This window comes from Falco rusticolus, chromosome 6, assembly GCF_015220075.1.
Source record: "Falco rusticolus isolate bFalRus1 chromosome 6, bFalRus1.pri, whole genome shotgun sequence".
In the NCBI taxonomy this organism is placed as follows: domain Eukaryota; kingdom Metazoa; phylum Chordata; class Aves; order Falconiformes; family Falconidae; genus Falco; species Falco rusticolus.
In genome coordinates, this window is record NC_051192.1 from 41442419 (window position 1) to 41466555 (window position 24137).

Sequence of the window (24137 nt, forward strand, 5' to 3'; positions counted from 1 at the left end):
CACCTTCCCAGGGATCAAGGTTTAATCTTCTCAGATAAAATGGAGTGAAATACAAAAGCTGTTTCTATACAAATAACAAGTATATGGCTATATAGCTTCTTGCTGCTTTCAGGCCACAAATCCGCAACAGAAGGTAGAGTGGCTGGTTGGCAAGGATGTGTTAAGGTTTTCTTCTGATGCATTATGGAAGACATTAAGCAACCCAGTTTTCCAGCACCTCTTCCACCTGAAGTGCTACAGCTACCACATGCAATAATAAGCAAATTAATTTCTTTTGTGGCTTACCGCTCCCCGTCCCCTGTCCCCCATTCCCCCCCCCCCCCCAATGCTTTGCTGTGATATATTGAACAAGACAAATTAACATTTTGGAATTTCATGTATATATTTAATAGAATCTTCCAGTAAGCAATAAATGATAAATGACAGTGATTGATAAGTGATAAATGGCCATGTGTGCTGTGCATCAGTTTCAAAGCGCTTCAAGTTCAGAATAACTAAACCCAAATCTCATTCTCACATTAAAAACTTCAATTGCTTTTAGAGATTGATTGGTAAGACAGAAATGTTCTGGAGGCACATCCCTTCTTATTTTTTGGCCACCTGACTATTACCAGCCTTGGATCACCTTGCATAAACTCCCAGTGTTTCAACATGTTGGGTCTTTTTAGCCCAAAAATTTCCAATAAGGCTTTCAATTAAAATCCATAGGAATTTTCTTGCCTATTAAATATTTATAAAGTAAATGAAGATGGAAAGTAGTTGGACACAGCAGTAATAAATACCAGACCTTACAGAGTTTAATGAAACACTACGTAGGCTCTAGCTAATATTGATTAGATAAATACAGAAAGAATTACACTGAAGGAAGTGTAACTCCTAGAGCTAGACTCAGAAACAGCTGGGAAATTAGCCCAAATATATTAAAGCAGTGCTGCTTAGCCTTTTTTTCAATCCAGAAAGAAGAGCGGGGGGAATCTCATACCAAACTATTCTGTGCAATGTTACCACAGTTGCTTTCTTTTACAAGCAAATCCTCAAAAGTTAGAGCAAGTTTTACTGTATTTTTGTTGTTGCTCCTGCCTCCCTGGTTATTTTCTGTCTGTGTGCAGAAGTGTTTGATTTCACAGCTCACTTTCCAGTAGCTTACATAAAATGTAATTATAGGGGCAGGAACAGTGTATTGAAGAACAGTACTTAAAAATTCTGCTAGCAGGAAATGGATCAATCATTAATACATGGAACTTACCACCCTATTTCAGCCTGTGAAAAACTCCCTGGAATTAACAGCAATTCATTGGTTAAGAAAATGGAGCATCCCAACAGGAACAGCTGGTAAAAACTGAAGGAAAAAAGAAATTAATGTGGTTCCTATAGGGGATTGGAACTGAGCACTAGAAATATTTATGTTTACATAAAGGATGCAGTCTTTTGGTTCCATGTAGTCTAATTTTAGCTCCTTAACGTTATTTCAGCAGGTTTACATGGCTTCCTTTTATTTTTTTGTATGAGACCAAATGTTTTACAAGTTTCACTATTTTATGGTATCATTTGATTATAGTAATTCTGTTGTTTAGCAGCCACGTATTGCTCTGCTTCTACAGATTTTCAAGCAGATTCAGATTAAAAAGTATTTTTATCTCTATTAGGATGTGAGGTAAAAAGGACTGAGATCTCCCAGATCCTTCTGTTCCATCTCTTAGCATGGCGTAGCAGCTGCCTTCCCCCTGCCAGCTCTCTGCCCTTGCACCTTCTTCTCCCATTTGTACCAGAGAGGAGGGAGGACCGGCTACTGGTTGGGCTGCATTCCTCCTCCGCTGCACCCCGGTGTGTGCGGAGCCACCTCTCCCCACACCGGTGCATGAGCCAAAGGCAGTGCCACCGGACAGATGTCCTGCAGCTCTTGCTGCCTTCTCCACTGTCACTGCCTGAAGTCACACGTGCCTGCCTGGTGCAGCCCCATCCTCTCAGACACACAGGTGAGCCCAGGGAGAGCTGGCGAGGACCTGCTCTGTTCCCGCACCCCTCCTTTAGCACTGCCTTGCCTATGATATTAGCCCCACGAAACGGAAACTACTGCTCTTTCAGCAATGCAGTATTCGGGCCCACACCAGGCAGGTCTGCTGAGCCCAAAGAATTTGTTTGCACAGAAACAAATCATTCTCAAGCCTCAGCTACTGCTGGCCTCTCAAAAATGCTCACAGAAGTCCCCCTAACAAACCTATAAGAAAGTCCAGACCTACTTTTATTAGATGACTTGGATGTACCCCCTGAGTTGTAAGACTTTTAAAACAAAACATTTTTTCTGCGAACAGAACCTTTTGAAATAACCTGCCTGCCTTTGTGGTGGGATATCATCAGCTTCCTCTATACTGATGATGTCAAGAATCTGCAAAAAGAAATCTGAATGGACTAAGAGTTAAAGCTGCAATATTACGTATCTAAGGTTTGCTTCTGCTTTACTTTTTGACACAATCATTGTGTGATTTTTTTTTTAAAGCATTTTAATATCAAAGGTGGTTATTTTCTTTTTACTTGAATGAGGCTTGGTCTTTAACTTGTAGTTACATATGGTAAGCATCTCTTATCAATGCATCTTTCCATGTTTCAGAACAGGCTGAGGTCAGGCAGCAGCACCGCTCTTGGCAGCTCAGAGCTCAGGCACCCTGCTACAGTTGAGCAGCTGAAAGAACACGTGTCAGTCTAGCTCAGTGTTTGCAAAACGTTTTCTTCTTAACATCTCTGTTTTAATTCAATGTATTTCAGTAATTAGTTACATGTTTTATAGAAGCACAAACCAAAATAAAAAAATGTCTATTAACAGTATACGATCAGGCAGTACTACAAAATTTCTGGGTTGGTTTGTTTGGTTTTTTTCTTACAAGTACATAAGCTTAAATGAAGCCAAGTGAATACAATTTGCAGGAACAAGGAAAACAATGCAGTAAGTGAATATACACACACCTTTCTAAGTCCAGATGAAAATATGAGCCTACCTGTAACAGCTGCTAACTGGGCATGGCTGTGCAGCACCACTCTTCCTCCTCCTGTTATCATTACAAGAATGATCTTAAACTTCCTTCTGGTTTGCCTTATGCCAAAAATTTTCATAACAAAAAATACCCCTCCAACAGTGTATCTGAAGAACATATTCTCGCATGAACTGTAATACAACCCTTCCTTAATCCCAGTACTGATAAACTTGTAAGAATATTTGCATCACTGTAGTTGTACAATGTCATTGTAGTTCATTAACAGCAAACCAGCAATCATTTAAAAATATTTTTTATTTGAAGCTGTTGGGAAATATTCCTGTGAATTAATGGGGGGGAAGAGAACACATTTGCTTCATGCTGTATTTGTAATGATCATTAAATACTATTAACTCTCTTTGGATTTAATGGAAGAGTAGCTCTCAGGGTTTGAGAATCTACTCAGATTGAGAAATCCTGTGTCTCTTTTAGCTGCAACGGAATCCATCAGTAACTGCATCATCCACTGAAACCAGGATTATTTTTTTTTTTGTAACTATGGGTTAGGCAAGAAAGTAAATCGTGAACAGTTTGGTTTGTTGGGTTTTTTTTTAAAATGTCATCTGCTGGGAGATGTGATTTTTGCAATTTCTGCTAGTTCACGCATCAGATGATAGGACTGTCACACCAACACATCATCAACTGGAAATGTACATGGACAATTTACCCCAGGAAACAAACAAAAGTCCACATGGTTCTGGTTTGGAAGAAACTAAGGCTGGAAGTCCAGCTGTAGCTGTCCCAATGCTACTGAGCAAAAGCCCTGTGATTAAAATGGCCTCAGCTGTTATCACACCCACTAATTTCAGGCAACACTTGTGAGGCAGGTTCATAACCTGGTTGTAAACAGGGGCCCAGTGTCAACTCACCCCTGCAGCCCTTCTATACGTGGACCTGCCCCTGGCACCACAGAGGTGTCACTTGGTCACAGGCTCCCCTGGGCCAGGGTTGGCTTTCTGTGAAGGAATCCACATTTCAGATGGCTATGACTAATGATAATTTCCCAGACTTAACAAAGGCCATTTTTATCAACAAAACGTGAATAAAGGCCCCTTAGGTAGGAAGCATTATTTTTTATTGAGTGTTAAATCAATTAAGCCTTAGCCCAGTGGGGTAACAAGTGCTTAAATTTAACCAAATGCTTCAGTGTTTCATGAGAGAGAAAGAGACAGACCAGTGTCTGATACCTTGCCAGATCCAGTTGTAAGTGAAAACTAATGTTTTGCTCTAACCTTTGAGACAACTCACTTCCCATTCTGAAAGCTGCACGTATACAAGACATCAGTTCTTACACACTCATGCAGAAGTGGTAGTTATTTCCAGCCCTAGAAAAAAAAATGCAGGAGATGCACACAGCTCAGTTGCACTTCAGAAAACAAAATCTAGTTAAACATAATCACAACAGTTATTTTCTTCATTTAAAAAAAGTGAAAAAAGGAGGGAAGATTTACTCTTGGAATGATTCTGATTTAAATTAAAGATTCATCAAGTTCAGTAATTAAGCGCTTAACAGAAATCTATGTGATGTTGATAAATTGTTTGTTACGTGTATAAATCTGCTGTGATTTATGGCTCATTAAAATGATTTTCCTGTGATTTCCCCCTTCTTCCCATTTATCCTAATCCTATTTCTCCTACTGCAGCAGCCACAGTTTCATTGTGCCTGTTATGATGCTTTGCTGTCATTGCAGGTATTTATTCAGTTGTTTGCATGAAAAGGTAGAAACAAAAATATAGAGGGCGTTGAGGGAAGTATGTTAGTTCTCCTATTTTCATATGCTAAAAACCTAATAGTAGTATGAAAAATAGAGCTTCTTATTTATTAACATCCTGAATTTAACTACCGTGTTCATAACATGCTTTGAAAATGTTTGGGGCAGTTTTTCTTCAAAACCAAACCAAACCACACCACCCCATCCTAACACATTTAAAAAGAACAGTCTCGAAAAAAAAGCCCAGCCAAACCACAGTGACAGTTATTTGAAGGCATGGTGAAAATGAGGCAACGTTACAGAATTGGTAGTGGACGGAAAGGAACGAGGAAGATGATGCAGATGGTTTATGGCCATCCCACCAGCTGCTAGCTGAAGACCTTGCTGTTGGCCAAGGCCATTCAGCCTGTGTGATGGTTCCTCTGGACCAAATGTCATCGTGATGTCCCCAGTAGTGTTCTGGTTGTCACCTGGTGGGAGCTGCCAGAAACTCATCACATGAGTTAGATCCATGAAAGGCAGGCTCGTAGTTTCAGCTGCTGCTTCTGTCTCCTTGTGCACTGGATACTTGTTAGTATCCCCTGCAGGCCCTGAGGAAGCTTCTTCCAGACTGATTTTGTGGAGAGATTGAGGTTCTGGTAACGGCAGGTCCTCAAGATGCACATTGTAACCTTTAACATCCACTTTTATTGGCAGATTCTTGAGGGATCCTGCTGCAAATGAGGTAGAACTAATGTCATATTTATTAGGCTGCTGAAGGTTCAGGTTGGCAGGAATGGCTGCTGAGCATGGTGCGGGATGGACAGCTGGAAGGCCGTCTGCACAGCCCATCCTTTGCAAGTGAGAAGTTTCAAGAGGAAGAGCGGTTTGTAAGCTCGGCTGGGAATGGAGATGTGAACAGTTGTATTCCTCTGATTCTGAACTATTCAAAATCCCATTCTGCACAGAGACCCCTTCAGGAAAAGGGGGCAGTGTGCTGGCATCTTCCTTCAGTCTGAATGGAAAAAGCTGGTCAAGGAGACCCACTGAATCACCATTCTGCAACCTGCTTTTCAGCAGCTCTTGTGAATGAGTCTTCCTAGTATGGCGGGTCAAGTGGTCCTTCCGCCCAAACCTCTGGGCACAAAACTGGCACAGAAAGTCTTTGCAGCCTGTGTGAACTACCATGTGACGTCGCACATCTTTACGGGTATAGAAGTGACGCTCACAGTGGTCACACTTATGTTTCTTTTCCTTTGTGTTGCCAGCTGGCTTCCCTGCATGGGTTTTGAGGTGTTCCAACAAAACTTCAGTACCACCAAACTCCTGGGCACATACCCTACAGGTAAGGTCCCCACTGGTGGCTGCATGCAGAGCCAAGTGTCTCTTATAGCCTAGCTTGGTGTTGTACTTCTTGCCACAGTCTTCACACTTGAAGGCCATCTTGTTAGGGTCATGAGTCTGAAGGTGGTTCTTTAGATGGTCTTTCCTGTGAAAGGTCTTCTCACAGTAGCCACACTGGTGAGATTTCTGTGGAGAATGAGTGGCTGAATGCCTAAGACAAAAACAACAAAAAATGTATTGGTATTTACATTTACTCTAGTACATTTACTCCTGCAGCTTCAAGACTTGACAACACTGGAGGAAGGCATTTTCAAAAGTTCACAGATTATTAGTATAAGCTTAACTTTTTTTTTTCGGGGGGAAGGTGTTAATCATAAAGCATAGATTAGGTTAAAACTGCTCAACATAATCTTTTTGAGTAGTCACTGCAATTGAGAAAGACTAATTTTCTCCAATTCCACCAAAACAGGAATAATAAAAACTAGAATTCAGAGAATAACTGTCACTAGGACGCCCCAGAGGAAAAAGATGTCCTTATTTTTTTCCCCACACCCCCATCAGACAAGGAATGCCTTCAGAGCTGTACCTGAGCAGTTTATATTTGGAAATGAAGGCTTTTGCGCATCCGTGCTGTGAACACTTGTAGGGACGCTCCCCTTTGTGCACGTAACTGTGGACTGTGAGCTTGTCAATGGAATCGAATATCTTCCCACAGAGTCGGCACGGGTAACTGTCTGGCTGCTTCACTTCTCTTCCCTTCAACAGTGAAGACCGGCTGTTTCTCCATTTAGGTATAAACCTCACAAGAGCATCACAAGTGCTTCCTGAGCTGGCACAGCCAAGCTTTGCAGCAGAGGAACAGGAAATGATCCCAAAGCACTGAGCAATGCTTTTGCCTAATGCTGTTCCCCTCAGTTTCCCTTTAACTTTGCTTTTTGCTTTTACAGGTCCCAATTTATTTTGTGGTCTGAACTTGGTGGTAACGACTCGGTCTTTAAGGATGCACTGGTGAGATTCCAGCAGAGCAAAAGTTGCAAAAGTGCTTCTACAGCTGGAGCATATCCAAGGGTCTACGGGCTCTTTCTGCAATAAAAAAAGAAACAGGTCCTTCTTGTTAGCCATGCTAAGGAAACGTAATTTTCTTCTCACTGACCCTGCATCTTCCGGGCTTTCCCAAGACCTGTGATTGTCCTTTGATATTTACTTCAACGTACTACCACACAGCCGTTCAGTTTGAAGTGGATTCTCTCTAGAAATCTACAAACTCAAAGGGGAAAAAATGGCTGGCTGAATACTGATTTCCATGTTTTTGTTTAGCGTTTACTGTAACAGTTCCGAGTTGTTCACCTTTGTTTATTTGTGCTTACTGAATTCCAAAGTCTCTACATTTGTTCCTGTTATGGAATTGCTCATAGAAGCAGTTGCAATTTGTATCTTATCCTTAGACTGACACAATTTATCTGCTATTGCAACAGTACAAAAATTGGGTGGGTTTCTGAACACAAATGTATTTTAGCCATACAGGACTTCCCTATATTTTGGGCCAAATCCATGCTTTACCAGGCAGCAATAGTTAATGCCTCCAGGACAGTGTTCCTCACTTAGCTTGACATTTGGCATTAGACTTTCTTAAACTTAATAACAAACACCTTAGGCTTGGGGATCTCAAACCTATCCTGACTTAGAGGCATTAAAACATTTTTCTGGCAAGCAACACATTATTGGGAAGTATTATTTCTGTGGAAATAAGAGCTCTACTTGCTTCTGTTGGATTCTCTTTAAATATTGACATTCTAAAAATTCCAATGAAAAATAAAAAAACCCCAACAAACCCAGTCACTGATGAAATGTACTTCCAATTAATACACGGCCATGTGCTTCCTTAGCTGCCTCTACATTTTATGTAAGCTTCTCATAACATGTCCTTACTTCCCCTGGCTCTTGGGCTAGCTTGCTCTGGAGAGCATGGTGAGGCTATGTCCACTCTGTTTGAGAAAGCGTGAAAATAAACTGTAATTTACTGTCCTGTGATGGCTTGAATGCAGATTAAGGGTACTTACTCCTATGGGAGGCAAAGGATAGACATCAGATTCTTCTTTAATGAAGACCGCAGAAGCTTCCATAAATTTGGCATAATCGGCAGCATACCACACTTTCAGTTCTGTGTGGGGTTCAATTGGCTGTGAATGGAAGAAATCAGCACGTTTACTTGTGCCAGTTTTCCTGTACCAAACAATACTGCGGGTTGGAGGGGTAGGGGTGCGCAATTTATTGTCCTTACCCAAGCTGTACTCTTTGAATCAGCTCAAATTATTGGTAACATCGTTCTGAGATCCAAGCACTTTTTGAGCGTTACTATCCGCTAGGGTTTGACACTTTCACAGTTTCTAAAAGCAGAAATGCCATATACAGAGATTGGGGGGGGGGGGGGGGGGGGCAGTAACAGGAGGGGTGCCTCGGCCCTCATGACCTTTGTTCAGTGAGATGTGTTGTCTGTGAGGTCCAGACATCCAGCAGTCCTTCCAGGCAACACCCCATGCCCATTCCTTGATGTCTCAAAGCCCACTGAACACAACACTTAACTACAGGGTACAGGCAAAGGAAAAATGCATCGTGAAAGCACAACAGCTTGGATGCCTCCTGGACAAGTCGCATGGTTGTGTCGTAGTACCCACTGCGCGTGGGTGCAGAGCTGATCACTATGTGGGCTGCAAGTCAAATTTGTGTGTTTCCATGCACTGACTCTGATGTGCCAGACTCACTATACATGTGTTTTACTGCACCTCTGCCCTCCTTTCACTGAAGCCTGCCCACACAGGACTAAGGGAGCCCATAATCTAGTGTTTCCCGTCCAGCCATGCCTGCCCAAATCTTTCCTTAGACTGGACTATAACCTCCTCTGACAAATACTTTCAGTCAATAATACAGTAAATAGAAGAAGACAGCACTGATTACACTCACTGGCTAAAGATGTATTAGTTATTTAAAAGCAAAGGAGAAAACTAACTTTGGGATCATGATTTACATGACTCCCTGGCCCTGTACACAATTTTCTTAAATTCAGCATTGTTGCAACAGGGGTAGAGCCAATCTGCACTGTACCTGTAGTTTTATTTTAAATAAGCTAAACTTGTGCCACTGAAAAGAACCAGCTAGCCTGGAAGGACTGCAGCTGAGTCTTATTCCACAAAATGTGACATCTTAAAATGCACTTATTTTATAACATTGGTGTTAGATAAGCATAGTAGGTGAAAGTCAACTCAGATTGTGAATGCTGACAGATGACGGGTAACTGCATGTATAATGTTGAAAACTGAACTTCTGAACTCCCAAGCACAAGCCTGCTTGCTAACTACAACCAGTGTGGGTTCATTGTATGTTTTGATAACACCTGGCCTAAATGTGCTGAATTCTCCACTCAATAAAGGACATGAGGCAGAGCCACTAACTAGGAGGCTGATCAGGCATCGTGCTCCTGCATATAGTCTATTTAGATGGAGAAAACCAAGCCTCAGGGAGCTTTGCAGGGACAAATGCCTGGGGATGCACTGGGACCTTGGCCAGTGACACCTGAAACTGGTACCCAGAAACAGCTGCACAGCATGATACTGTCATGACTTTCTGCCCAGCATTCCTGGACCAGTGGCAATCTCCTCTGTGGGAAGCTGAGACCCAGTCATCCATGTGACTTTGGAGGGAGAGCAAGTGCATCAGTGTGTGAAATAGTCAAGTAAGGTAACAGTAAAACTGAGATTAAACACCAGTATCCAAATCCATTACTGGTTGTCATTTATTGTGTCTCAGAGTCTGAGAACTGTCTCAAAAACACTTAAGAGAAAGCTATGGTAGCACCCATGTGAAACTCCTGTGATCAGACAGACAGCAACCATGGATCACTTTTATCCCCTCACAATTCTATAATTTTTTAAAGCATTTATTTCTAGGACTGCAGTCATTAGATCAGCAATTACGCCAATGGTGCTGTTAGTATACCACTCACATGTATGCTTTTGTAGCTGCAGTTTCATGTCACTGAAATCCCATCTCTTTGTAAAAACTGAGTAAAGAAGCCAATCCTTCTATTCCCAAATTAACAGACTATATTCAAAATAACTTGAGAAAATATTTTCACAACCAGCCCTAAAGCAGCCTCATGCAGGGCATGCCTAAGTGTAGCAAAAGGCTACCACTTCCACTGAGCAGGACAAAACCTGCAGGATGCCACAGTACCACAAACAATACTAGGACTTTGGAAAAATAAAGCCCAAGTAACTCCCTATGATACACAGCACAGTAAAGGTTCCAAGACACATTCCTAATCCTAAAATACTCTTCATGTCAATATATAGAATGCAACTCTCCATTTGTTCCAATGAGCAGAGTTCTACTAGTTCAATAGTATTTAAATTGTACTGGAAATTGTGAGTTACCAGTCCGTAACTACAACTTCTTAGAAAAGCATTTGTTCATGCTTACCAAATACAGTAGTATTAATCCTCTCAGTTTCACAAGTGCAGCATGCATTTAAGATCAAACTGAAATCTCAAATGGTATGGACTGCATCGGAATCTCAAACGCAGCCTAAACAATGACTCAGATTAGCATATGCTATCTTATGTTGATTTTGGTTTTTTTAAAATAAATATCTTAATATTAATCCAAAAGAAATACTTTATACTGTTATAAAGACTTGGAAGCTGTTAAGTATTATCACTAGTAACTTACTCTCACATCATCACTGTGTGATAAATATTTTTCTCATGTAAAGGTAGAGAAACACACATACCACAGAAACATATGCCAATCCTGGAAACTAAACTGAAATGCTGGATTTTAATCCCACAGTAACTTCTTTTGACTAAATATTCTCTCTTTTTTTTTTAATTTGTAATGTTGCTCACAATGATATACAAGCATTAACTTAAATATTAAAACGTTAAACAATGAATGTTCAACATAAAAATTTCAGTTTCCTAAGTGTACAAAAAAGTCGTGATTACAGCAAATTTTGCCTGAGAAAGTGGCCAAAGCAAAAAACCCCAAAACTGTATGTTCCAGTGTCATTCATAAATAGAGAGTACTTTGTTCTCTCTCCTCCAATGAAGATGCAGTCCAGAATCTCTAACATAAACTGCTAATTTCATGGCAACATTGCAGTATTTTAAGTTCTGCAGTCAAGTCTTCAGACAATGAGCCCAGAAAATAGTTTGAAAAGATTCTGCTTAGCACCCTATTCCTAAGCACCTGGTAACACACTCAGAATACAATGCATGTCCAAAATTGTAATAAACGAAAGGAATGTGTTCATTCTTTCCAGGATGAAGTAGTTTTGAATGTAACAATGCTAGATAATCTCACCACATGCCTATCTGGAACTGAAGAACTTTGCAACATTCAGGTTTAAACAACGCCATCATGAATGGTATTTCTGTTTCCCCCTGCTCAGTTTCTTCACTACCCACAACAGCAGGTATGCATCACCTTTTACTGGAAACCCCCGTATGCTGTTTGCTTTATTACGGATTAAGTGATATAAAAGGTGGTATGTAATAAAGATCTAGTTGGCAGAATATATTCAACCTTTCATCTGTAAAAGAGGGTTAGCCTTTCAGAATTTTTGCCTATGAATTTCCATTTGGATTTTAGGTGAAGCAATGTGGATTTAACTACCTTAACAGTTGTGAAGTAGACTTCTCCACAGTGCTGATAAGCCACAAGGGTCTGTTCTTCTTGGTTCCGGGCTAGCCGGACAAACATCATCCAGTTTCCACAGTCTTCATTGGGAGTGTCCAGAAAGTACTTCCCTCCATCTTTCAATACCTGAAACAAAGGGGGAGGACAGGAGAAAGAACATGATAAAACCAAGTCCTCTATAGACGCACGCTAGTCTTCTTTAACTTGGAATCATGGCTATCAGTTACTTACCCTGTCTTGGTCACACCCCCTTTGAAATCGTGGTTGTTTTGAAATAGATCACTCTTAAAGAATACCAAGTGCAAAAGAAAGTACGAATGAATACCTGTCAAACAGCTACTAAAATAACTGTGGGCCTTTGTATGTATTTCCAGTTTATATTTCATCATTTTTATGTTATATAAAGATAATATTATAAGAACTAAGTGCAGGCAGGTAGAAAGATAAGCTTTATGCCTTAATGTACTTCCTGAGTACTTGATAATCTCAAACTTTAGTGCTGTATTAACACTACCTCTTGCATGGAACAATTGTATAACTTGTGTAATAAGATCAGAGAGGTAACATACAATACAATGGCATTTTAATTGTCTTCTCTTTTTCCCCTTAACAATGCAAAAAGTAAATACAGATGAAGATTTGTGCCAAAAGATCTCTTCCTTTTTGCTTTACTTCATTCTTCCTACACTCCTTTCCAAGAGAATGCCTCTATGAGGCAAACACTCCCAACCTCATACAAGACAGTTGCTTTTCTGCAATATAGTCTTGAACATGGGCAGCTGAAGCTGTACAACAGACGTCAGTACAGCATGTATCTGTTCTACTAAGCATGTAACTGAGCAATTAACTGGAAAAAAAAGTTGTGTTTCCATTGCTTCTGGGAACTATTTTATCTAACTTTGTCATGTTTCCAATGAAAACACCTGCCTGTAGGACAAGTTTGGTCACATACTCGGAACGCTGCTAGGGAGAAGTCAAGGCAGCTACTGCCGTCATGTAGGAAAACTGGGACTCCAGTCTCCTGAAGAAACAGTCCATTCATCTGTTAGAGCTGTGCTTTTATCATTGTATACCTTTAAGCAAACGGGGCTGACTGATAGAGGATAGGGTGTGGTTTACAATGGCTTGGTGAAGAGGAAGGAACTGGGTGCTTAGCTCATCCATGCTCACAAGCTTGTTAGAGAAGTAAGTTTTCTGCATTTGTGAGAACTAAAGTGTCTCATAAAAAGAGAGAAGAAATTTAGTTATGGAGAAGAACAAATCCTCTCTGGTGTCAATATGGCATGAAAATCCCACAGAAGGACAGCGTTGCTTTCCTAGCAGATCACTCACATGACTTCCACGAGCAAATGAAGTTTACAGCGATTACTGAAGCTATTACTTTTGCTCTCAAAGCAAGTTACAGAAGTGTCTGTATCTATGCCTTCCTCCACATCACACAGTATTTTTCAGTCCCAAGCTTCTGCACAAAGCTCAAATGAAAACATAAAGCATGTCACATGACAGCTGCTGGTGGTCCCTCTCTCCTGGGAGGTGAGAAAGCCTGATAAGAAATGCAGGCTCTGGAAGAACTGGGACCTGTTGGAAGTCCTGATGGAGGCTGTGGCTTGACCACGGACTTGCGTATGACAGAGGTGTGCCCGGGCATGGCCCTGTGCCGCAAAATGCAAAGACTGGAGCCTAGAGGATTATGATCAACTATTGCTCCCAAGGAATTCCTGTGGGAAAGGATGTGCATGTACATTATGTTTAAGCTAGGCTAGTCCTGAGAGGCCAGCATTTGTGCTCAATAAAATACAAACAATAATGTCACAGCCCAGATGCGCATACAGCAAGGGATGGTACCAGCCCCAAATAACAATCTGACTAAATGAACTGAGTTAGAGCACTGTGTGTCAAGGTTTATACATGATCACATCATTAAAAGTGCTTCCCCATCCCTGGCACTGTTCCTCCCTACTAAGCAGGTGCCTTAGTGTATATTTCTGTCACTATTGCTAACTCAGCGCACAAACTTAACCCTCCCAGTGGCATGGTGTTAAGCACAAATCCTTTTGTCTCATCTGGGAAGACAATACTATCCTTGGATACTTCCAGTGTCTGTGCTCCGTGAAAAGTTTATTGAGAGTAAATCACCCCGTAAGTGGTAAAACTAGAAAACAGGAAAGCAAAATTCTAGAAAACACAATATACGGGAACATTTTGGTACGTCAGGTTATGCTGTGCTGTCTAGTAATGTGATTTACGTCCATGCATACAGATCAGATGTACAATTGATTAACTAGATCAGACGTCAAATTGACTGGTTAAAATACATAAATGCATACGAACTGTTAAAGATACATATGCACTTCATAGTAAGTCACTGGGTTTTTACCTGCAGGACTAGCCTGCTCTCATCATAGCGGGTCAGTTTTGTAGACAGTTGACCGACATAAGGACCAAACTGTGTTCTCTTCTGTATTACTTTCTTTGCAAATACTCCAAGGACTGTGAATAAAAAAAGACCAGTCTAATATTAATATAGACATCACTATTTAGTGTATATTTACAGTTGTGAAAATGGAGCTAAACACAATAGTTCAGAACCCATGAATAGTTCTTCTAGACAAATAACCCACATAAATAATTCTAATGGAAAGAATCTAAAATGGATATAAATATGTATAGACATTTTTTTTAAAAATGGGTATTACGTTGAATACAGAAATGCCTAAAGTACATGACAGGATATTAAACTGAGTATGCAACACAAATGTGTTGATACTCTTCAACCTACAAGCTGATGTTATCATAGTGCTCTGCTTGTTGGCATAATTTACGAGGTTGTTCTCTCCACATATGAGTGGGGAGATCCTATAAAAACACAGCATTAGCTATCTTAATCATTCTAGTTATTCTCCTACCTAATACCAATGGCATAACAAAACAGGAATCTTGTCATTTTCTTTCTGAAATGCAATCTAGGCAGGACTAATTTTACACAGGTAGCTGTCAAAAATTTGCACACTGAAGATCTCATTCCCTTGTTCAAGTCTGGGCATTCAAATTGCCCTGCTCTCAGAAGGTAACTAACAGTCTTTCTATAATATGAACTGAAGATGCTGCAGAAGGTAAATTAACCCCCTGTGTTCTTCTGAGTTTCCTGATTTGCATGCTTGGGGAAAAGAAAAAAGTATGTAATAGTGCATGGCTGTTACTGTTAGACACAAATTCAACATTCATTAAACTTGTATTGACTGAACAGAGCTAACTGCTCACAGCTAAATGCCATACCACCTCTGGCTAATATTCTGCCATCAGTCTATGCATCAAAGTTACTAGAAATCAGTCATAAAAAATGGTACCTGAATGTGAGCTTTAGCTGTGCTCAGCTGACAATAAAAGTAGTCTTCATACTGCTAATACCCAACGATTATGTCTTGAGTTATTGATGAAAAGAAGCTAGTATTAGTACTTTTGCCTCCTCTTCCTCAAATGTGTGAAAAGGAGCCAAAATACTTACTCTGCTGGTTTCCAGCTCGCAGCTCCAACACTCGCAAAGTGAGGTAATGAGGTAGGGTGAGACGGGCTCGGCTAGGAATAACCCTATCTTTAGCCTTGATGAGTGGTCCGTGGAGTCTGCATTCTCCTATAAGGCTTTTACCGCAATCTTCACACCCTACAAATCCAGAAAAGGGAACCTGTTACTAAGAAGGATGTACCGCTCTCCAATTTAGTCTCTTTAATGTTGTCACCTTGAGAACACGTCTTGAATTACCAGTGCTTTTCTTCACACCACTGTTCCACATTAGGTAGTGAAAAGATAATCTGCAAGCCAAAACTGAACTAAGTTTGAAATAACACCTCCAGTTTGTGGATTCCCTCCTGTGCAAATTGGCGGGTCCTGACCTCCAAATATTTATACGCATGTTCATTTGAAGGTGTCGCAAACTGTGCCTTTGAAGACTAGAATGGCAGCAAAAATGGAGCCCACAACACGCACACCTATAAATCAAGGTGCATATATTTATACAGAAATGAGAAGGGCAAAGTTGCTAGTAATAACCAAGGTAATTTTTGCAGAGATCCAGGGAGTACAAGAAAGATTACTGTGACTTTGTGAGCCTGCACAGACCATTCTCAGAAGACGAGACCCTTGGTGTACCACGAAAAATTAGTATGACGGGTCTTACAGTTACAACTCAGTTGATAATCACGCAAGGGCAACCCCCTCATAGACTGTGCTGCCTGTGGAAGTAAGCAAAAGGGGTATGCTACATGTTCACCATAATGACATCTGCAGGCTGAACACACGAACCATCCAAAGAAGTCGTTAAGGAGAAATGCGTGTCTGCAAACTGACTCTCCCCCAGCACAGCAAGATATTTTTGGTTCAGCGTAGCTCAAACTGGTTGTCAGGGAAACCCTTACGGAACAGCGAAACAACTGAGCAATGAGACTCTCCAGCAGAAGGTCATCCCAGCACTGGTGTCACACAGGGCGATGGGAAAAAGGGGACTTCTTGCACAAAACCTTTTTATAGACAGTAGAAACCAAACCAGTGAGCCAGCAACGCTTTACAACTGAGTTAAAAGGAAAAGCTGATATTGGTCATCCATGACTACCTCTTTTTGTTTTACTTCTGAAAACTCTGCTGAGCAAGTCTATTCAGCAAGTGACAATAAGAAGCAGAGGACAGGAGCCAGAACGGCCAAGAGAGTCCAAGAGAGCCATGGGATGCCGTAGCATAGACTGGGGCAGGAGAGATGAGGCTTCACCACAGACGGGCTCATAGCCAAAGAAAGGTCAAGAGAAGCGTAAGGGCTCAGGTGACACCACCTGGAGGGACATCAGAGATGGTGTTTGAGAAAGGACAGCAGCACCACAAATGCCAGATTCAGGGCAGCTCAAAAAGGTTTCAGTTTGTAAACACAAGTAGGCACTTGACTAAATTACACGCCTCAAGAGCTTAGTCCAAAATCTCCACAAATAGGCCTAACGTGTTCCTGCTGAGTTCTTTGGGATACCCCACCAACCCTAACTGAGGAGGTACACTTACACGTTGGTCAGGCTGCGGGCACTGCAGTAGTCCATATTTTTCTATAATTTGGGGACCATGTAGAAGTTTTGCCATGGCTTGCAGACTGTACACCTGCACTATGAACAGTTGAAATACATTATTTTTTTTTTGCTAGCACTATGGACAAAGGACACGCCACTCTACAGCCATCACTTAAAATGCACAAAAAATAAAAACCACAGCTGCAAAGCAGATTTTTCTTGTACCTGGAAGTCCTTTACAGCTAGACGGCAAGAAAAAAAAATATTTTCTTGGTGATTTAACTTAAACTGACTTTTAAGTGAATTCCCAATGATCTGTGTCTTCTGGGGGCAACAAAATTTTAAGTGTTTCCTGAGCTTACCTAGAATAATAGTGACTTTGTCTCAAGTCGAACAGCTCCTGCTTGGAGAGTTGTCGTATGCAAACTGCCGAAAAACATTACCAAAAGCATAATAGAGACAAAGAACCACTGTTAGAGGGAGGATGTATCTAATCATAAAGTACACGACCTTATCAACCTATGCCATGCCTCTGTGATTCATCACTCCTGAGCAAACCTTCCAGCTGCCCTGGGGCAATGCCCACCGCAGAGGCCCCAGGGTGGGCAGCTCACAGGAAGGCTGGAAAGGGAAAAAAGGGTCTCCGTGAACTGGCCTCCAAATTCAGCGCTAGTGCCCCATTACCAGACCCCCATCAGTCCTCCAGATCCCAGATATAAGGTCTGAAACTACTCACTCAGGTAGTGTGGGTGCTGGGAAGGCATTCCTCCAAAATCAGGCACCGATTTGCATCCGAACGGGTGCCGACCATTCCACCAAGTTTCGTGGCCTCAGAGAGGGCTCCTCACCTGGCACACCTCACTGGCAGGATGAAACCATCAGCTAGCACCGAATGAAATTAGCTGCAGTGCTGGAAGTGGCTTTTAAGCACCTTGCTAGTATGGCTTGGGATTCTGAATGGGTGCATGGCACCTTGAAATATCCAGAGCTGCCCAAGGCTTGTTCTAGGATTTTCTGTTTCATTACATGGTGTATGAAGATAACTAGATGACTTATTTAACAGGTGTCTCAGAATTACATTCACTACACAGTATTTCTGACCCTACACCAGCATGTTAGTAGCCTGACTCTGAATTTATTGCACACTAAAAATTACCAGGTGTAGCAGAAACACAGGAGTGGACTGCTGTCAATATAATGTTAGGGACTACTCTGGGGAATGGGGGTCTTTGTAATTTCTTCCCCCCCAAACTAACAGCACAAAACTGTCAAGTTCACATTCTTCCTCAAAGATAAATACAGACCAAGTCATGATCTTTTGTATTTCAATGCTAAATTACTGATGCCATTGGCAAAGGAATGTATGCATTAACCATAGGTGCAGCATGGCACTGGTTTGCAAAGCTCACACAGATTATATGCCTCCTTTTAACTTGGCTGCTTAAGTAAAATGTAATTTTTTCAGCAACAGCCTCAGAATACACTCTAACTTGTTCTGAAATACGGAGCATCCAGCTATGGAAACAACACACACTTTATCATATCAGCACCAGGAATGAAATACACTTGGTTAGAAAAATCACTTTCTGTGAAGAAGATTTTTCTGCTTTTTGTTAGGCACTTCAGTACCTCACTTGATGCTTTTACAGTTTCCCTGCTTTCTTAAATTGTATTTACACAAACAAAATTAACGGATCCAACGTCATGTTTACAGGAATGCTTGATAATGTGCAAGCATGTTCCTCTGCTCTGCTGTGATTTAGATGAGTAGGCAACAAAAAGAAATAAACAAGATCCACAGAAGTTACAAGCTGTCAAAAACCAGACCGTGTCATTTAGTGTATCTTTAGAGCAGCAGTGCTATATTGTCCCCTAGAGGGTACCTCTCTGTTCTTTCTCTGTGTCTTTGCAATGATTCTGAAAAAGTTCCAAATAATGCCTTTTTTATCTATCTGTAGATAAAACTACTCAAGCTTAATAGATCTTGTAGCTGGTAAGAGTTTTATTTTGCTGAACTCCACTGCAGCAGTGGGGAGGCACACAACAGAAGAGCCCAGCACGGGTGCAGGGGCAGACTCTGACCAGGTTGCGGGTACGCAGCCACCACCTTACCACACGGACGAGGTGCTCTCGTCCTTGCAAAGCACCGCTGGATGGGCTAAGAGAAGGGGACATCTCCTGTACACTCCTAGCCTGGTACCCCTGTATCTGAACACATCTGCTCCCAGTTCTGCCCAGCCACTGGGAGGCATGGTTGGCAGCCACGGCTTTCTCCTGCTCTTTGGGTCACTGGAAAAATAACTCCCACTGGCTGCAGGAGGCACTCCCACAACATGGGCTGACCAAAACACTGACAGTCGTGTTCCCTGAGTGGAGAATGATCTGTGAATGTGGCTCACCTGTACTGTCCTCACCGTGCTGGCACTTCTCCCCAGTCTAGGTCTTGGTCTAGGTGACAGCTCTCCTTTGCTGCAGACTACAGCCTGGCAGCCTCAGCGGCCAGCTTGCCTTGTCCTCCAGATGGCTCTGGGGCCGACCATGCTGCACAGCGACAAGCTCCCGAGCCCAGCGTTAGCCAAGCTGCCGTGGCGGCTCGGGCAGGCTGGACTTGAGCACAGTTAACAAACTCGAGTTTCCAAAACAGCAGCACCGTCCAAGCGCCGTGCCACCCCCACAGGCACAAGCCCGTCCTCGGGGAGAGCTCATTAGCGTGGGCAAGGAGCCACAGGCTGCGGTTACACAAAGTCCGGCTGCAGAGATAACAGGAGCTATACATAGCCATACTAGGAACTGCAATCACTGTTGTGATAGCTTGAACATACCACCAGCTACTTAACCAATCAGTGGCAGAACATCACTTTTAAAAATCAGTTTGCTAATAACTAGATGCCTATCTGGCAGTCCTTCCTGCGTTTTCTCCAACCTCTACTTTCAAGCGAGACTTTACAGTACCTGAACACTTCAGTGGACCACAAGATGCCTGAGGTATGATGTATGTGCCCTGTGAAGGCACAGGTAAATCATTCCCTTTAAAATGTCCGCTTTGAGCAAGATGGCCCATGAGAAACAATCATCAGCTGAGCAGCACTCAACATTTGCTGTGTTGTTTTGCAGCATTAGAATTAGCTCCCGTGTGCAGAAGGGAACAAAGATCAGTGTACACAGCAGTCCAAATCCTAACCTAATTACAATCATAAGATTTGCATAGCAAACACCGGTAATTTATCCCAGAGTAAAACCGTAGTGCTCCGTTAGTCTTGTACAGCTTACATGTAGAGGAACGCTGCAAAAATACCTTGTGGACATTTTTTGTCTAAGACACACTGCATGTGAAGTATGCCGGTCTTGGTGGTTCTTACACAAAGGCACATGAGCTTTTCCTGCCATGTGGTCTGCCCTGCAAAGCTCCTTGCTGGGAAAGCTTCAAAACCTTGTTCTACAATACAATTTATTTGGCAAAAAATTCAAAGTACTCAATTAGCAAACAGTTCATCCCAAGATATTATCCCATTACTTGGGCCACTGCCACACATCTCCTCTGTAAAAAATGTTTGTGAAAGAAGCCTTACATGTCATAAGTTTGGTGTGCAAAGAGCATTTACAAAGGAGCTGAAGCTCTTAACTGATTAATAATTCATCCTACTTATATTTTAGTAAAATAGAACTTGTTATAATTACCAGAATTCCGAATGATTTTATTCAAATCCCATTAACCTCTGATATTCTGTCATGCGAAATTTTCTACTAGCGATCTTCACTTTTTCACTGTAATAACCGATACCTAGTCCAACTAGCCCAATAGAAAAACAGGTGAACATTTCTTCAATGTCTCCTTTTCATGTTTCTTCTACCTCATACAACAAAACCTTGTATTAGCAGAATTTTACCTGCTCAGCTCTGCATGGAAAAAAGGTGAAGGAAAAAAAAAATTGGGAAAACACACTCCAGGCTGACTTTCTAATCATAATTGCTCACCTGAACAAAGACTGAAAACTTGCACTTTCATGCACCACACAGCGTATTAGTTGAGAAGCAGGTATTGTATTTTCCATAACCCTGCACTCAAAATAACAACCCCCCAAAAAAAGAAGGGGGGCAGAGGAGGGGAAGAGACTTATTCCTAAGTGCTTGCGTGGGAAACTTCCAGTAGATTTCAAGCAGTGAGTTCCCATGTCTTTGACACACTGAGACCCTGAAGCCTCACAGTCTGGTGGCACCAGCACAGACATCGTGGAACATGCTACTGGGGCAACATCGGCTCCCTTACCAAGGCCTTGTGCTGCCAACTGCCATCTCTGGGCTTGCAGGCAAGTGGACCACAGCCCCTGTGATGCTGGTGGAGGGGGAGGAAGAGCCTGGTCCTGCACATGGGTGAGCAGCACCCCACAAGTAAATGCCTATGCCTCTTTTGGGGTTGCCTTTCCCCAGGGAAGAGAACAATAGGTGGTTTGCAAACATCGCAGCAATCATCCTTAACATTAAACATATTGACAGGCACACGACCTCACTACTAAAATGTAAAACTTAAAAAATTACTTACTACATTTGGAGACAGAAACAGAGAAATATAAGAGCAAACATGACTTACTGCCACCCCATATGTTCAGTCAAACCAGCAGGTCAAGCTAATTCCTTAGAAGTGGGACCCAGCACTGCAGATGAGCCCAGCCCTCAGGCATCCTGACCCAGCCACTGATTTGCAGTGGCTCTTTCCCTCACCTCACCTCCATCGAGCCCCTGTCTTTATTCCCAAGAGGAAAGAAGATCCAGAGGCACAGTACATCCTCGGGTCTCCAGCAGTGGGAGATCATCCATCAAGGCACTAGTTCCTGCCTCACAGCAGTACAATCCTGTCCAGCACAGCTGTTCTTAGGGAAGGACACCTCTAGAAGGGAAGCTCAACACTTACCTGACTGTAAAGAAATCTTCTAACACAAAGCACGCATGCATTTTCCTGACAGACACAAGTTCCAGTATGTAAACTCTACAGAACTCCAGAACTATTTGTTATACAAACATATAAAAGATAACAACAACTACGATGCATTACTAGTTCCTAATACGGAGTAATCATGATGACAGTCAAGCACATCTGGGAACAGTAAGCTTTTTGCTTGTTGATTATGAAGCTGTTGACAACAGGCACAGCCACAAGGAATTTAACCAGCTTACCATAAAAAGTCATCCTCCCACCAATCCCAATGAGGCTTTCTACTGTGCTCCTTCCATCTAGCAAATCTTAAGAGCAAAACAGTTAGAGAAGCCTCAAATGCACAGCCAGGCTGTGAAATTCCGCAATGTCACTGCACACAGCAGCTTCAGCAGGTTCCCAAAAAGCTTGCGCAGAATAAGGATACCTGTGCTATGCTGTATCTTGCAAACTTCTCAGCTAGGAGGAAAGAAAAAATTACCTTCACTGTTCGAACACCTGAAAGGGCAGTAACTTATAAAACTTTCCTGCAAACTTACAGAAAAAACCCCAAACCAAGCAAACCAAACAGCAGGGAAAGTATGTAGGTGTGTTTATCAAGTTTAACTTCACCCTGCAGTCTGAGCAACCAGTTTATCAAAGTTCTTGGTAGGTTCATTCATCTAAAAATGACTTGAGATCAAAGCATTGATTGATTGATTGAAAGCTCATTTTAAAAAATAATCTTTTTCTGGTTATTCCTGGCACTAAAATGTACGTGTCACATTTCTGGTACACCACATGGGGTTTGGTTGCTATCAGAACCCATATAGATAATGAGCACAGTTCAAGTGAAGTCACCTCCCGCAGTTTACATGTAAGAGCTTCTTATCAGCATAGAGACTTCTCACATTGCTGAAAGCTGAATACATTTCAAAGAATCAAACTGAAAAATGCAGTTGGATTTTTGGTGGGGTTTTTTTTTTCCTTCTCTCCCTCTCCCTCCATTGGCTTGGCATGAAGTCATAAAACTGGATCCAGAAACAGGGAAAAAGGTTAACAGCAAATTCACAGAAACAACTACTATTTTTTTTGTGAGAAACAGCCCCAGTCAGCATAGGCTCATCCTACAAAATGCCCAGCAAAAGCTTCCTGAGAGCCAAGCCTTCCTGTTGCACTCTGTCCATCTCCCCCAGCAGCCAGCAGCAGCTGGTCCTGGTGCAAGGCTGTGGCTCCTTGGCTGTGACACTTTGCTTTAAGTCTTCACTAGTGCTGTCCAAACTGCACTGCTTCCATGTTGCAGGCAGCAAAACTAAAATCCCTCCGTGTCCACAGAAATACAGACAGCCATCAAAAGTCATATTCAAACTGCTCATAGGCATCCTATGGTTCCTGGGCCACATGCTGGACCCCCTAATCTACAACTCCCACAGCACTAGTTTTTAACTCCCACAGCAAAAGCAGCTTTAGCTGGTCTCAAGCATTTTTCTTTTGGGGAGATCTTTGGCAGGCTTTAAATAATTTGATTTATTCTAGTGTCAGGACTTTCAGCAGATGTTAATGCTACTGCTGCAATTTAACACAGACACCAGCATCTTCCATCTTTGTTCTAGCAGAAAAATTCACAAGCACGTATGTCTTCCTAAACACAGGTATGTATAAATACACATGCACACAACCACACACACCATGAAGTGCAGTAATACAGTTGGCTGTTTTACACATGGCAGGTCAACACCATGGTTTCAATTCTGATAAACGAAGTGCAGCAATTGTAATGACTAATGCTTAGTATTAATTAGTTGAAAGATTTCCAAGCCCTACAACATTCCCTTAAAAGGAAACCTTAGACTGGGTCTCTCTCTCCTTCACTGAACTTGGTTGCTACTGGCCACCAAGTCCAGGTATCATGTGGAGGAGACTGGTGGAGGGCTCAGTGGCAAAAGACACTTTCGGAAACAAGCCCAAATCAATTCTCACTCTTCCACTCATGACACAGCTTTGAATGTGGACTTGTGGAAACTCTCCCATCAAAGGTGCTAGTGGCTGGGATATATTTCCAGCTGATTACTGGTAGAAAGAACCAGGCAGGTAGACATGCTTTGGAGAAGGAAATGTGAGTTTGCTATAGGATGCAATGAGGAAGCCTGGCACGACAGAGTGAAGAGATGCTGTATTCATCCTGTGGCTGGAGAAATTGAGGTCTTTATAACAATATGAAGCAAGCTACATCTAGTGGGAATAAAAGCGCAGTGTGGAAACCATAGGACCGACTTCTGTGGGTAGAAGTTCATACATATAGCCCTACTGATGTGCGAGTAGCCACGTTATGAAAGAAGGAAGTCCATGTGGAGAAGTGAATACACAGACACTTAGGCCTGCTGGGGGCTGAGACGTTGGACGGCCAATCCTGAAAGAACACTCCAA

The 24137-nt window shown here is 42.1% G+C and overlaps 1 protein-coding gene across 7 annotated transcripts in view; it reads right to left on the minus strand.

Annotated features, from left to right (window-relative positions):
* Positions 1 to 363: 363 nt before the first annotated feature.
* PLAGL1 (PLAG1 like zinc finger 1) overlaps positions 364 to 24137 on the minus strand; it is a 50419-nt gene continuing 26645 nt past the window's right edge. For 5 of the 7 annotated variants that reach the window (XM_037392283.1, XM_037392284.1, XM_037392286.1 and 2 more), the window contains 6 exons: positions 15264 to 15419; positions 14136 to 14248; positions 11735 to 11884; positions 8125 to 8244; positions 6651 to 7147; positions 364 to 6275 (listed from right to left, as the gene is read on the minus strand). In XM_037392283.1, the coding sequence (XP_037248180.1) occupies positions 5006 to 6275; positions 6651 to 7147; positions 8125 to 8244; positions 11735 to 11884; positions 14136 to 14248; positions 15264 to 15419 (2306 nt within the window). In that variant the 3' untranslated portion in view covers positions 364 to 5005. Of the gene's footprint in view, positions 6276 to 6650; positions 7148 to 8124; positions 8245 to 11734; positions 11885 to 14135; positions 14249 to 15263; positions 15420 to 19200; positions 19452 to 24137 lie in introns of those variants that run through there. The other 2 variants (XM_037392288.1, XM_037392290.1) reach the window with 2 other exon arrangements.